Source organism: Nasonia vitripennis, chromosome 1 (genome assembly GCF_009193385.2).
Source record: "Nasonia vitripennis strain AsymCx chromosome 1, Nvit_psr_1.1, whole genome shotgun sequence".
In the NCBI taxonomy this organism is placed as follows: Eukaryota; Metazoa; Arthropoda; class Insecta; order Hymenoptera; family Pteromalidae; genus Nasonia; species Nasonia vitripennis.
In genome coordinates, this window is record NC_045757.1 from 28422561 (window position 1) to 28437437 (window position 14877).

A 14877-nucleotide genomic window follows, 5' to 3' on the forward strand; every position below is an offset into this window, starting at 1 on the left:
TCTCAGAGTTGGGAATTTTACTTTTGAAAAGGTTAGCGAATTCAGGTATCTGGGTACGACCATAAATGATAGAAACGAGATTAATGTCGAAATAAATAAGAGACTCCATTCGGGTAATGTTAGCTTCTACGCCGTGAGTAATTTACTTAAGTCGAGGCTGTTGTCTAAAAACGTTAAAATAAGAATATACAGGACAATAATACTGCCGGTGATTCTGTACGGGTGCGAAACGTGGGCTCTCACTAAGCAGGCGGACAACCGTTTTAGGGTATTTGAAAATAAAGTCTTGCGAAAAATATACGGGCCGAAGAAAGGTGAGAAAACCGGGGAATGGAGGAGACTACACAATGATGAGTTACACAATCTGTACGCGTCACCAAATATTAACAGAATAATAAAATCGCGCAGATTGGGATGGGCAGGGCAACGCGTGTCATGAAGGGCAGGCCGATGGTAACGCGACCTCTAGGTAGACCTAGACGTAGATGGGAGGACAACGTAAAAACGGATCTAGTAGAAATAGGACGGGTGGGTGTCGATCGGAGAGGTGCATCTTGGGTGGGGTTGACACAAGATAGGGCAGCGTGGAAGGCTTGCGTAGATGAGACGATGAACTTTCGAGTTCCAAATGCCATGTAAAAAAAAAAAAAAAAATAGGCTAATATGATATTGATATTGATGCAAAAGTCAAGCAATTTTTCTTGTTTAATAATAATACCATAGTGTCGTTTAAAACTTATTTTTAATTTATACCTTAACTGTTTTTACTTCGTCTAAAGATTTTCCTTTATGAGTCCAAATAAATGAAATGGGTAAAGTTCCAATCGCTTCGAATTCCAGTACAACTTTTTCTCCAGTTACTATAGTTGTGTTTGAAGGAGGTTTTGTGATTGTTGGCAATTCCATGATGACAGCTTCTTCCTTTGGTTTCGTTACTACCATGCAAAACAAAGAATTAGTTATCACTTTTTCAAAATCTTGTATTTCGTAAGCTCAAAATGATACTTTTGTCTGACAATGCAAAAATTATAGTAGTGAATAAATAATCATAACGAATGGCGACAATTAAGTAAATAACTCATGTTAACCCGAATAAACAAATTTAACAAGTGTCCATCGCGGTAAAATTGATGTTTACATATTCAAAACATATTAATTACTCGACACACTGATGAACTATTTCTCTCGTACCTTTTACCGTCAGAGTAGCCGAGGTCGCCGCATGTCCAATCCGATTAGCGGCTTTACAAGTGTACGTGCCTTGATCGTCGATATAGACTTCCTCGAACTTCAAAATCGCCTCGCCGTTGTTGTAGGTCGTAACATAATCCGGCGAGTTATCGATGTTCACGTCGTTCTTGAACCACTGAACTGTGGGTAATGGATTTCCCTGCACATTACACTCCAGCTGATGAGTTGAGCCTTCTAAAGCCACCGACGTACTCAATTCCTTCACGAATAACGGTGGACTTAATTGTTCTTCCGGAGAAGTTTCTGTAAATGTAAAACAGTATACTTGCCATTAGCAATTTTCAAATAAGCCTTTAAAAAGTCGAAAATTATCTCGCAAGCGTACCTCTGACTTTCAAAACAGCTTCAGTCTCGGCGGCTCCCACCTCATTGGCCGCTTTGCAACTGAACTTCGCCGAGTCTTCGGCAAAAGTTTCCTCGATCGTCAAGGTACACAGACCGTCGGGCTCGCACTTGGTCAGGTAATCCGGATTGTTTAAAATCGGAATACCGTCTTTGTGCCAACTGATCTCCGGTCGAGGATGACCGACGACTCGACATTCAAAGGTGAACCTCTCGCCCTCCTGTATTGTCGCATCGTAAAGCGGAACCGTGAATTCGGGTTTTACGGCTGGCTCGAGTAGGATGGGCGTCGTCGTCATAGGCTGTTGCCGCTCCTCAGAAATTATTGTCTGTTCTTTTACGATTTCAGCTGGTTCTATTATTGGCGTTTGCTCTTGTTTGATGGTGGAGATGTGCTCTTCTTCAATTTCCGTCTGCAATTGTTTAAAATGAACATTTTAGTGAGCTTTTGTAACTATCGCGCGTTTGTAATGTGATTTGTCAACAATGCTTTTCGCCGAGTATATTTTTTTTTTAACAAATATAATTTTCAATTTAAATGAAATCGAGTTCTTAAAATCTTTTAAAAACCTTAATTTTCCTTTTTTCTCATAAACTAAGAGAGTTGTAAAGCGTTCAAGCATACCGGCCTTGCATAATTATGCATTCAGACATTCTATTCTTAAGCTTTGTTTCAAAAAATAGCAGATAATTTTAGTTCAATGTTAAACCGTATTTTGTGTTTTCAAATACAATATTGTTCTTTTTTACTCATTATAGTATGCAAATATCTATTATTAAAATCTGTTTTTTTTTTTCTTAATAAAATAGATACCCTTGATTATAAATTCCGTCATTTTTAAACTATCCTAAAGAAATTAATTAAACTAAATAGAATATACTTTCTCCACAATATGGATTTCCTTCGTGATGGTCTCCTTGACAACGCTTGGCCCACCATCCAGCTCACTCGGCGCTTCGGTCTGCGCAGACGCGGTGGAAACCTCCCTCGCCTTCTGCAGATTCTCCGCCTCGACGAGAGCAATTCTTCTGGCCTCTTCAGCCGCCCTCTCCAACGTTTCTGCAGAGAGCCGTTCCGCGAATTTTCTCGCGTTTTCCGCCTCCGCAACAGCTGCTTGGGCGGCGCTTGCTTCGGCTTGCGCTTCTTTTACTCGAGCGGCTGCTTCTTCGCGCTCGCGCTGAAGTTTCTCTCGCAAGTCCTCCGTGTTGCGCAGGTTTTCTGACAATGTTCGCAGCTCCGAAGAGATCACAGCGAAAGAGTCTAGCATCTCGCGGTTCTCTACCACAACGTCGTTGAATTGGGGCAGTCGGTCGGTTCCTAAAGTTTGTCAATTTCTTAGTATTTGCTTTTTACAATTTTTTTGTATTATTTGCTGTAAGATTATTGGCATGATGTGTACATTAACCTACCAAATATTTTTGTAGATAATTCACGAATCTTTTCGATTCTTTTCTCTTGTTTGTCTTCGCCAGGTTTCAAGAAGGCATCAATATCTTGAAGAAGTGTGTTAGCATCCTCGGGAGCTTTTACTGATGTAGCCTTCCTTGCCACGATGATTAGGAGTTTGCTTCCTTCCTTGAACCATTCCTTCGCTTCTTCCAGTAATTCAAAGTATTCGATGCTTGAATTGATCTTCTGCCTCGTTTCTTCTGTGAGATTCTTCAGCGTTTTCAATTTGTTTTTAAGACCTGACAGTTCGTTTTCAATTTTCGGCAAATTTTTACCCACTGTTACTTCTGTCTTCCTAATGAACTCTTCGACTCTCTTCTCCAGAATCTGCAATTATGAAAATTTGATTAGATTAACGAGTTAATCGACTTAACTCACAATACGTAGTACAAATTATTTCCTACATCTAAAGTTTTCTCAAACTGTGTGAATGCCTCAGAAGCTCCTCTCGCTGCAGCAAGGCTCTCTCCAAGCCAACCAGTAATTGTCGCCAGTTGTTCGGCTAGATCCCGAAGCTCAGCATTGATCTTATCCAAATCATCTCCAAATAAGCAGAAGTCCAGTCTTTCCTGAAGCCTAGTCTTCGTCGAACTTGAGTACGAGTTCCATTCTTCAACCGCAATTCGGAAGGACTGATTAAGCTTTTCGATATCTTGACAAGCCGCATCCGCTGGTTCCATGTTTTGAATCTTGACAATAACTTTTTCGGACTCTTGCTTAGCTCGTTTGAAGATTTCAGACGTTGATCGGATGAGGGAATCAAGACGCTCCAAAAGTGCTCGTACCTCGTGAAGGGACTCTATGTTAAGAGTTGACGAGGACTCTGCGTTCTTGTTCTGTGCGTCAATTTCTTGTTCCACCTGAAATAGGTTTGAAAATTAATGAATAATCTTTTGGTACTTTGAAAGGTTGAATTCAATTAAACTTGAATATAGTACCTGCGATATTTTCTCAAAAATAGAGATGAGATCGTCGAGGAGGCTTTTGTAATCCGATGCGGTTGTTCGGAGTCGCTCAGAGACTTGGGCTAATTTCGTTTTGATTTCAATGTTGAATTTATCATCTATGCAAAATTGATAACTGTGAATTAGTCACATTTCTGTAAAAATATTCTGTTTGTACAGTACACCGAAAGTTATCATACCTTTTCTTCCAAATCCTTCGATGCTCTTTATTCGAGAGTCTAATTCAGTAACAGCGTCGTTCAGTTCAGGAAGAATCTTGAGACGAGAGCTTTCGAGATTTCTCAAAATATCAGTTGGCTTCGTTGATTCGCACGTGATGACTGGGAAGAGTTGTTCTCTGAATTTGGATACCCACTGTATTGTCTAAAATAAAAATAAAAATGTAAGACAATTTTTACACAAGAATTTTTCAATTCCGAAATTCAAATCCATACCCTAGTACTCTCTTCCAGCCGTTTCTCTTGTTCTATCCGAATTTCCTTTTCGATCGTCACTGTAGTGACCAAGTGTTCGTACTTCTGCTGCACATTAAATTGCTTATTCGCAAACTTCTCCATTATGGATTCGATGCACAGACAAGCTCGTGGCACATCGAGGTAAGAATCTACGATCTTTCTGCTTTCTTCCAAGAATTTCTTTCCAGTGCTCGTGAGGTTCACATATCGCGGTTGCAATGTCGCCCACTTTCTCTCGAGGTCTTCCATTTGAACGTCGCTCATATTATCGGCATTTCCTTTTAGGCTTTCTTCGATTTGATCAAGTTCTCCTTCCAAATCAGCAGCCGATTGATGGAAATCGACGTACATCGCGGCCAGTTGAAGTCTGGCGTCCAGTGCACTTCTGGACATGTTCCAGGAACTTCTAAGCGCCTCAACTTTGTCGAAAATGTCGGCGCGTTCGGTGTCCTGAAGATGTTCTAAGATGTCACTAGGCACTACTTCACGATCCAGTCGGCGAACCTCGTCGGCTCGTCTGTCCAAATCCTCCATCAGTTTTTCGTGTACCTGCGAATCGTATTAATTAAATTATGAATCGTGTAATAATGTAATTATGCTACCATTGGAGAAGATTAGATCACCTTGTAAAAATCTCGAGCCATCGTCAAATCGCTGCCCATATCCTGGTGTCCTCTCAGAAAAGCTTCAACGATGCCAGAAAGCCAGTTCGACAGTTCGTCATATTTTTGCAGGAAGTCACTTATACAGCGCGAGATGCGCACGTTTTCTTCTCGGTGAGCCGTGCAGCGTTCCAGCAATCGTATTTTTCGGTCTTCGATTTCTTCCACTGTACGTTTGACACCCTATACCAATAAAAATAATTGAGTTAACACACTTGTTTACATTCTTCATTCGACAAAAAACATAACCAGATAAAAATTGGTCTCGATCTCACAAAATCTTTTTAATCGATTTACACCGCAAAGTATATAATATATCCAACAAAAAAACCTCAACGCAAGCTCGTTCGGAAAACCACTGCCGTCACGGTTGACCGCAGCCCACATCACAAGCCTCATCGAACATACAAAACCGTAACAATGAGAGGCATGTACTCGCGTAATCTCTACGACCGTATAAGCTCACACACAGACTCGATTGACATCGATATGTCGCGCAAGCGAAGCGTTACGCCGGTGTGAAAAATCGAGGAAAGCAGTAAAAGAATCAGAGATTTATAGATACCTCGGCGCCGGGCGCTCCTCTTCCCGTGATTTCCAGAAGAGCGTGACCCTCGGCGAGGGGGCCGACCGTTACGTCCTCCAAGGTCTTGACCGATTGAGCGTGCAGTCGTGCGAGACCCGCAGAACGAGGGGGATGATCGGTAGTGGCCAGTTGGATCTCCAGTTGATCCAATTTCGTGTAGACCTGTTGGATTGATTCTACTTAATATTTTGAAACGAGTCCTTGTTGATGTGAATAAATTTATATTTTGAACTAAGTTAGAATTAATTTATATTATTTCAAATATCATTAGCATAAAAGAAAGACTTAACTTTAATCTCGTCTATATCAAGATATCAAAGACTAAAGAGCGGGAAAAGAGCCGAAAAATTCAAGCTATATGAGGAAAAATCTAGTTCTAAATTATTGTATCAGTACTTGGCGTTTCTACGTATAATATTCTGAATATTCGCACACCGCTATTGTGATCGATCTATTTTATCTGTGCATTAGTGATCGCAAACACTTTCAAAATCAGCTACCAAGGCTTAATGCAAAATAGCCGATCGATAAGAACTGTACAACGTAAAAAAAAACTCACTGACTGTGCGGATTTGAAAAAAGCAAGGGCTCGATGAAGCATGAGCTCATACTGATCGAGATCGTTCATGTAATCGGCAGCGGCACCGAGTATAGCGTAGGCTTGATCGGTCGCCTGTTCGCCGGCAAAGTGCCCCGAGGATACCAGATGCTCCGTCGACTTCGTTATCTTTAGGGCCCTGTCCTGAAAGTCCTGTATAACAGACAAGAGAGAATGTTTATTCTTATGCGCTTGCTTGAATAAACTAGGTGGAATTTATTGGCTGGTAGGCAGTAAAGAGCCGTGATTTATGCACGCAGGAGAGGTTCCAGCACGCGGCGACAGCGATCGCTCGTACGGTTGTAAAACAATGTCTGTCGTGTATGATACCGCCAAGGATTCGAACAGTCTTGCTCTATACCGGTTGTTGATAGTTAATGTGTCTTCTGCTTTTTAAAAGTTTTTTTCGTAAATGATCATCGTGTGAAAGGATAGAGGATAAATAGTAGTGACTGTAAAAATCGTAAAAAATCAGTACTGCATATTATATAAAGCAGTATAATAATAGTACATTACGATACGCGTGACTTAAATGGTTCCGGCGCTAAGCGCCGTGTAAAACTGAACCATTAAAATCAAGAGTATCGTACAAAATTTTATAGCACATGCTGCTAAAATCCGCAAGTCTCGCCTATTTGTGACTAAAGTAGTCCTTATTTGCACCGTGAGGTTAGCGCACTAGCGTAGCGAGTGTGATGAACACGGTGCAAAAAAGGATTACCTTAGTCACAGATAGGCGTGACTTAACAGCGGATTTTAGCCACACTGTGCTATAAATAAATTTTTATAACCATCTTTTAAATTACGTAAAAATAGAATTATGTAGTCTGTTATGACTTTTAAAATGTTTCTCAATATCTAAAAATTAACAGTCATGGTAGTGTAAATATTATCATGAAACAGGTGAGGTCACTACGTTAAAAGTAGATGCACCATGACATCACGGGCAGAGAAGAATAGTCACGCAGCATAGAATTGACAGTTGAGTTAACGCATAAAAGTAGAAGCAAAAGTGCATCAGACTAGTCCCATTGTTCACAATTAAACGTTCAACCAAACCCGACATTGATTATCTGCTGCAATTCGACCGAAACAACATTAAAGTTCAACTCCAACCAATTCAACAAATGAAAACTACAACGCGCATCTCCACCTGACGCGTCATTCATCACGTGCACGTATCTCCCTCCGCAATTACAATCTCCCTCAGAGCCAATCAATCTCCCGTATAAATTACAATCGATTACGCTCTGGGCTACAATGCAAAACAATAAAGGGACTCCTCGCAGAGACAAACAAACCTTAGCCTCGACTTGCAATTTTCTCAATTCGAAGAGCAATAACTCAGCGCTGGCCGAGGAGTCGCCGAGGTGATCATTGCTGTTGGACAGGGCGTTCACTCGATCGGTCAGCGTATCCTCGAGCTCTCGTAGATCCGTGGCAAGGAGTGCGAGCCCGAGACACTGCTCCAGCTGGGTCTTCCTGCTGCGAAACGACAGCTCGATCAGACGCCTCTTGTCGTGGAGCGCCTCTAGCCAGCCCTCCACCTTGTGTATCGCTGCGTATGAGGGATAGACAGATCGGTTTGAGTATCCGGGATTGGCATTGTCAACGGGAGTCATTTTTATAGTGTGAGTAATATATTTTATGATTTTGATTGCGAGGTATGATTGAATGGAGCATAATTTTCAATAGATTGACCAGCTTTGTCATGACTGTGATTACGAAGTTTTATATTTAGATGCATAAGGTGGAGCTGTTCTGTTAATTAATATATGTGCGTGTACGCGTGTAAAAACGTTCTTATTAACATAACAGGATAATACTTGTTACATGCAGTTATATTTCATGTTTCATCGATGCGCGTGAAAAGCTTATCTATAATGAAAATCTCTATTAAACGATTAAGGATTATATCTAATGAATATGCAACTAAAAATAATATCTTTAAAGATATACCATTATCGGCGTCGGATTTTATTCTGTCAGGCCTCGAGTCGAGGGTTCCTTCGTTTGCGATTTCTCGAAGTCTGTCCAATAACACTTTACCATCCTTCAAAGCTCCCATGAGAGTTTCAAGCATCGTTTTTCTCAATTCATGAATCTTTCTCAAAAAATCCTTAACTGCCTCGATTTCGATCGGTAAAAGAGTATCGTTGCAGGCCATTTCCAAGGCCTTCATACTTTCCTTGCACTCCTCTGCTCGGCTGTAAAATTAATGAGTATCAGAGAATATAAATTAGTAAATGCATAATTGTTGCATTTATATTGTTGATCCTAAATTATTTATTTTTAACCCACGCATATATCTACAATCAACAGATTTTGATTTGAAGCACATACGGTGCTTTTAAGTAGAAGGTATGAATAAAGCAGATAAAGGATTGGCTGAGATTAATCTTAAGATTTGTCAGTCAGTTGCGGTGCTATTTATTTTCTACTCCCACGTGGAAAGGAAGTTAATAAGATCTTAAGCATTTTTGCGACATCAGCACAAGTGTCAATTTAAATACAAAGTAGGGCAGTTAAGTTTCATTGTCAGCTTTCTCTTATAGTCGTTAATCATTTTTGAAAGTTTAATTAAGGCATGCATTGCAAATGATGAATAAACTGTGGCTTTAAATATGTTTTCAATAATGTTATTATTATAAACTAATTTTACCATTGGAAAAGCACGTTTCGTTCTAAAATTTGTTTCCTTCGTTCCAGAAGATCGTTCACATCTTTCCAGGCGGCGGCTAGTGTTTCAGCCATGGCTTTGTACACTTCTGCTTTTGGTTTTTGCGTCGATATGACTCGATCGGCCTGTCTCAGTAATTCTTCCACCGGACTTTGTTTATCCTTAAACAAAATTTCACATATTTTACTCAGAATACAATCTTGCGTCTGATATGTTGTCTTCACTCGATATGTTTCAAGTAAACTTGATTGGCATACATGGATATTCTCGAGTTCCGTCCTCACAAAAGATACTTATTTTTTGAACAGCCTTTAGGAATTATAATGTAAGAAATTGCTAGTTGCACACTTATTGTTGAGCCAAACGGGATTTGAAATAATTACCCTGTCAGCATCTTAATCTCTCGAGAGTTTCTGACTTTTCTTTTGCGTATTTACCTGCAGTCGAAGAAGCACTTCATCGTGGGCGTTCAAGAGTTCTTTTGCCTCCTCCGGCGAAACGCCCAGCTTCGTTAGTTCCGGCTGTATGTCCAAAACTTTTAGCCGCAGGTATTCTCCACTCTGAAGAAAGACAGAAAAAGAAACATAAGGATTTAGTAAATATGCCTACACTTGTGGGCTGTTAATATTCACGGTTCAAGAATTCAGCTGGAAAATTTATTTTACCATTAAAAAAAAATTATTTGGTATTTTAATAAATCGTAAAATTTGTATTTAACAACTGATTGTTAATGTCAACGATTCCTTCACATCAAGTGCTCAGAATATGTTTTAGCACGAACGTATTCACAAAGGAAAAAAAAAACGTTTGTGTGCTACAAACTCCGCGGTTGGATCTCAGACTGTGTTTCAAAATAGCGGTCCCTTGTACAAACAAACGATCCAACAACGGGAAGAAGCATCCGTCATCCAGCTCGGATTCTACAGTCGGTTTACAGTCTCGAAACGTACAAAGAGGCAAAATAATCAAAGGGTACGTTTTAATTTTAAAAACGCGCCGAGGTCTGGAATTCTTTCTACGCAGGGCATCGCATTGAAGGAGACAAGCTGAGATAGCAGCGACTGGTGTAAGACGCGGCTGCTATTTTCAAGGCGCTGATGTTTGTTCATCAAGTCGAAATAGTACGACGGGATGATGCTATATGTATTATGTGAGTCTGGTCTATCCGTGATTGAGTTCGACGTCCTCTCGTTTATTAGACTGCCTTTTTTCGTGGACAATTCTTTAATTCTTATTTTGTTAATGAAGGATGATAAAATTTGATTTTACAGAGAGCGAAATAAGCAGGAAAAGTCTATGAAAGTAACAATGAAGACTTAAATACATAACTCACAAAAATGTATCTATCGGCTTAAGACGCTTTGCACTTATAACGTAAGAGGCCGAAGCAGTAGGCTAAAAGAAGGCGGTTTTAACATTGGTGGCACCACTATATCTAGACACGGTGCGTAGATTGCTGTGAGGGAAAAGGAAAAGTGCCTGTACGCCATTTATCTTCACCTGCCACATACATGGAAATTTCAGGTGATGACGAAAGGACTCGCGAACGGGTCAGTCTAAAACTGCTTTGTTTTGGTGATTGTTATCGCTCTAGCAATCCACATATACGTACATATACATTATCGACGCGCAACAGTGTTTTTAAAATAAAAATGTTTAGCACACAAGTAAATTTTAAATTTTAATTTAAAAAGTTTGAGATTCCTGTGACAATATAACGAAAAATACGCGACTCTCATTCCATCAGCGTTAGGTATTCGTATTCGTTAAATCGCACATCTTCAGAGCCCGCGCCTAAAACACGGCAACCCATAAAGTTCGGTCAAAGCAGCAACGTCCGGCCGTCGAGAGGTGCCAAGTGCCCTCGTATACATTGGCGAAACGCGTTCACATTCGGCATTGGTGTGCTTTTCTGATGACGACATCGGTAATCTTAACGAAGTGGATTACATGTGTGTATAGTCTAGTGTAGAGAGCACCTTTATTTCTGGCTCTTTGCGAAGTTCGAGAGATTTTCATGCAGATTGTCCATGTCGCGTCATCGGAATCGTTAAAGGAACGTGACATAATAAGGTATATATTGTGCAACTGGAGATTAATGTGCGGTGTTTTTAGTATACTTTTTGCGAGGTAATTATACATGCTGTTGTGCTACTATGGAAACCAGCCATCAAGGCGATCTTGAGTGCGGCGGACGTTAATAGAAAATAGTAATCGTATTGTTATGTGACATAAAATACAATTAAATGGGCTGCAAGGAATTCATGCTTTAACGGTAAATTGATTTTCAAGAGGATTATGTAGGTCAAATTATTTACTGCGCCTATGTTATGAATGGACAGAATAAATTACCCACAAAACAAATTTGATGGCTGTTGTCTAAATACGAAAATCATAAACGGGTGAAATATGAATAGAAAACTGTACAGCTGAAAAAAAGGCTCTATTTACATAATTCGAAGGTAAATATCATTGACTTAATTACTCATCCACTTTCCTTAATTAGGTCAATAAATCCTGGTTCTGAAAATATCAGAAGTACCTATAATTAGCCTCGATAACATCCTTAATTTAATTTCATCTACTTCAAGTTTAATCGTATGAAAAGTAGGTGACATACCTCCACGGAAGTATGACAATATCATCGAAAACGAAACGCAACGCGAGCCACCAATTCAAGTTATTCCTATCAAAGAGCGATTAATCTTCGCTGACTCGTATACGAAGAAAAGTCGTACACCACAGGCGTGAACCACACGAACACGAGGGACAGTGATAAAGCGTTTTCCTCAACAAGATTGTGAAGTTTTTTCTCACCTATTAATATATTTGTTCTCTGGGCTTTTAAACTGCAATTACAGCGACCGGTATTAAATCTATGTCTATCGTACCAACTATTCTTTTCAAAATAATCAACGACGCATACCTAAGCGAATTTATTGGGCGTATCGGTACCCGACAACTCCCTCAACCCATACCGATGAATTAAAATAAATTCTTTAATTTCTCCTGGCAAGCCGTAACACAATCCCCTTCTTCCTGCCAGTATAACACGCGCGATTTTCGAATCCAGCGCTCTCGCAAATAAATCTTTAGCGGTAACTCGAGCGGAAAATCCCAAAAAAAAGAAGGAGATACGACTCCAGTTCACAAACGGAATTCGAGTCGTTCAGCGATAACCCACAGCCTACAGCTGGGAAACATTCGAATGATCTTTCTCTCCCCAATTTTCGCAAGCTCGTTCAGAAAATCGAACGAGAGCCGGCTCTCGGAGCAGAAATTAACTCTCCGCGCGTGCGTTGAACTCAACCGCACTCCCAAGACCTAAAGACAGAGGGCCAGATATATACATTCACACAAGATCGTGTACGCGTATACGTGTGCGCGTTGTTGGGATGCAAGCTGATGAGCACCATGAATACGCGATTATTCGCCCTGTGTATTTTCAAGCGCGTAAATGTGTCTGTCGGCCTTTTGAGAATTCGCGAGATACACATTAGCGCGCGAGTAGTAAAACGCTGTGTCTATGTGCGCTGCGTGGGTGGACAACGTGGAAAAGGAAGAAGAAGAAGAAAATGATAAGCCTGGATGCTGCTGCTGCTGCTGATGTGTGTATAGCGTGACTGGGCGAAGGCAACAAACTTCGAAAGTCAGTCAATAATGGACTCGTATAGAAGCGAACTGCGTAACGTAATAGACGGGATATGCTTCCATTTTCGACGTTGGCACGAAGCCAGTTTTCGGGATGTATAAGTTTTGCTCGTGCGCCTGCATCACCTCTTTCTTGCGTCTCTTATATACAGATGGGAGTCGTGATGGATTGTGAGCCGGCCACCCGCGCGTTTTCGATGTTGAGAGAGAAAGTTGGATTTCCCGATTCCCCACTCGATCTTTTGTATACTTACTGGATGCCTCCCAGATCGGAATCGCGACACGTGCGGATCGCGAGATGAGGAGTCGTGATGCAAAAGTAGTACTGTGAGAGAATTGAAGGTGTTTACGTGATGAGTTGATATATGGGTTCATTTGAATGTTTTAATGTTGTTTTAAAAACTATAGATCGGTACTTTTTTATTATTAATATATCGAAGCAGTATTCGCAGTAACATTCATATTTAAAAAGTTCTGCACTCTTCGTCATTTTATTGTTCTCCGAATTTTAATAAACAAAAATATATTGAATCACTGCGCATAAAAAAATGCTTATCATACCAAACAAACCGCCTAATCTCCTCGCCAAAACCGCACCACTACATTACCGCAGCGACACAATCACACAGCGCAGTCATATAAGCGCAGACCGCGCGCATATCGAGTAGATGGAAACCACAAGAGTGAAAGCCATAATGAATTAGCCAAATGACCGAACCAGCGCGTCCGGAAGCGTAAATTGTCGGTTTCGTTGCATTAGGTCAGGACGGCTCTTTTTCTCGCTTCTTCTCTATACCTATACGTATCTCGAAACCGGTGCGAGCAGCATCTCTGTAGGGGTATATCTTCTCTTTCTGTTTGCGGAGTGAAAGTCACTCGCGCGGTGTATAAGGACGCACTTTTTTTCGCTGCCGTATAGTGTAGCGAGTGCGTAAAGAAGGGAAGGAGACGTGCGCGAGGACACGCGTCCAGGCTGCTGTAGACTACTTTCGAGATGCTGGCATTTTGATGTGTATTTGTAGAAGAGTATATGCGGAGGTGGGATGATTAGGGCGGTTTTTATATTAATATTTTTTTAATAACATTTGCTACTCACGTTTACTGAAATTTTTTGCAGAAAATACAATAAAGAAAGTATGACTATATTGTAACGAATTTGCGCTAACGTTACTAGTCAATTCAGTAAAACTGCTTGAATTATTTTCCTTTGTGCAAATACATATGGGGGTAAAATTACTGAGTCACTGAAATGCAAATGTGATTCTACATACTGTCACCAATTGTGTCACTCTTATTTATCTGATTCAATGATTACGAAAACATTGGCTGAAGATGCCTCTTTACTGTTTCTTTACGAGCTTCGCACAGAAACAACAAAAAAGCATCCATCCAACGAAATAAATTTCAATCAGTGCCGCAAAAACCGGAAAACTACATTTCAATCCAAATTTGGAATTTATCCATCGACTCGCTTCGCGTTTCTTCCTCCGCACAAGGAATCAGCGCCGATCTGTCAAATTAAGAAGCCACCGCAGTCCTACAACCTCACGCGGCGTTTCTCTCGCACAATATCGCCGAGGTGGAAGTGGCGGGTAAATAGACGACTCGCGAACGTCGATCATATCCATATTCGGATGAGCGACTAACGAGGCCGGCAAAATGCCGCGCACGTGCGTATGGATTCTGATGTTCTGCTTTTTTTTCGATGTACTCTTGGGAGGTGAGTTTCTCGCCGTTTTCGAAATGCCCGCGACGAGCTTATGGCGCGGTGTTTTCGAAAGTTCGCATGCGATGTGGGAACGGAAAAAGAGAGGTGGCAGTGAGTTGGGAATATAGGTAGGTGATTTTTATCGCGATTTAATTGGTTGTCGGTATGCCAATGTCGTTAGTTGATGCGGAGAAATGGATCGTGAGTTTGGACAGCTTGCAAACGTTTGAGCTGTTGATGAGATTATGACATTTCGATTTGAGGTGATCGTATGGAAATTGGATACGGTGGATGTATCGGAGAAAAATTGAATTTACGCTTTATATTTTATTTAACGCTTCTTATAATACATCAATTTTGTGTTATTTATACACATTATTCTACACTATAATTTGACTAAATATTTAAAACATAAAATTTTAAAGTTTCCAGAATCTCTCAACAATTTGTTAATAAAAACAGTATGTGTTCACTGTTGTATTCACTGACTTTATAGCATCTTAAATCTTGGAAATTTAAATATAATTGA

General features: G+C 40.5%; 1 protein-coding gene across 11 annotated transcripts in view; it reads right to left on the reverse strand.

The window, feature by feature from the left end:
* LOC100679567 (muscle M-line assembly protein unc-89) overlaps positions 1–14877 on the reverse strand; it is a 68153-nt gene that overhangs the window by 24897 nt on the left and 28379 nt on the right. For all 11 annotated transcript variants that reach the window (XM_031933632.2, XM_031933631.2, XM_031933633.2 and 8 more), the window contains 16 exons: positions 9427–9549; positions 8972–9150; positions 8269–8516; positions 7611–7867; positions 6271–6462; positions 5691–5873; positions 5087–5308; positions 4443–5012; positions 4188–4371; positions 3982–4106; positions 3448–3903; positions 3004–3370; positions 2475–2911; positions 1577–2006; positions 1192–1494; positions 754–935 (listed from right to left, as the gene is read on the reverse strand). In XM_031933632.2, the coding sequence (XP_031789492.1) occupies positions 754–935; positions 1192–1494; positions 1577–2006; positions 2475–2911; positions 3004–3370; positions 3448–3903; positions 3982–4106; positions 4188–4371; positions 4443–5012; positions 5087–5308; positions 5691–5873; positions 6271–6462; positions 7611–7867; positions 8269–8516; positions 8972–9150; positions 9427–9549 (4458 nt within the window). The remainder of the gene's footprint in view (positions 1–753; positions 936–1191; positions 1495–1576; positions 2007–2474; positions 2912–3003; positions 3371–3447; positions 3904–3981; positions 4107–4187; positions 4372–4442; positions 5013–5086; positions 5309–5690; positions 5874–6270; positions 6463–7610; positions 7868–8268; positions 8517–8971; positions 9151–9426; positions 9550–14877) is intronic.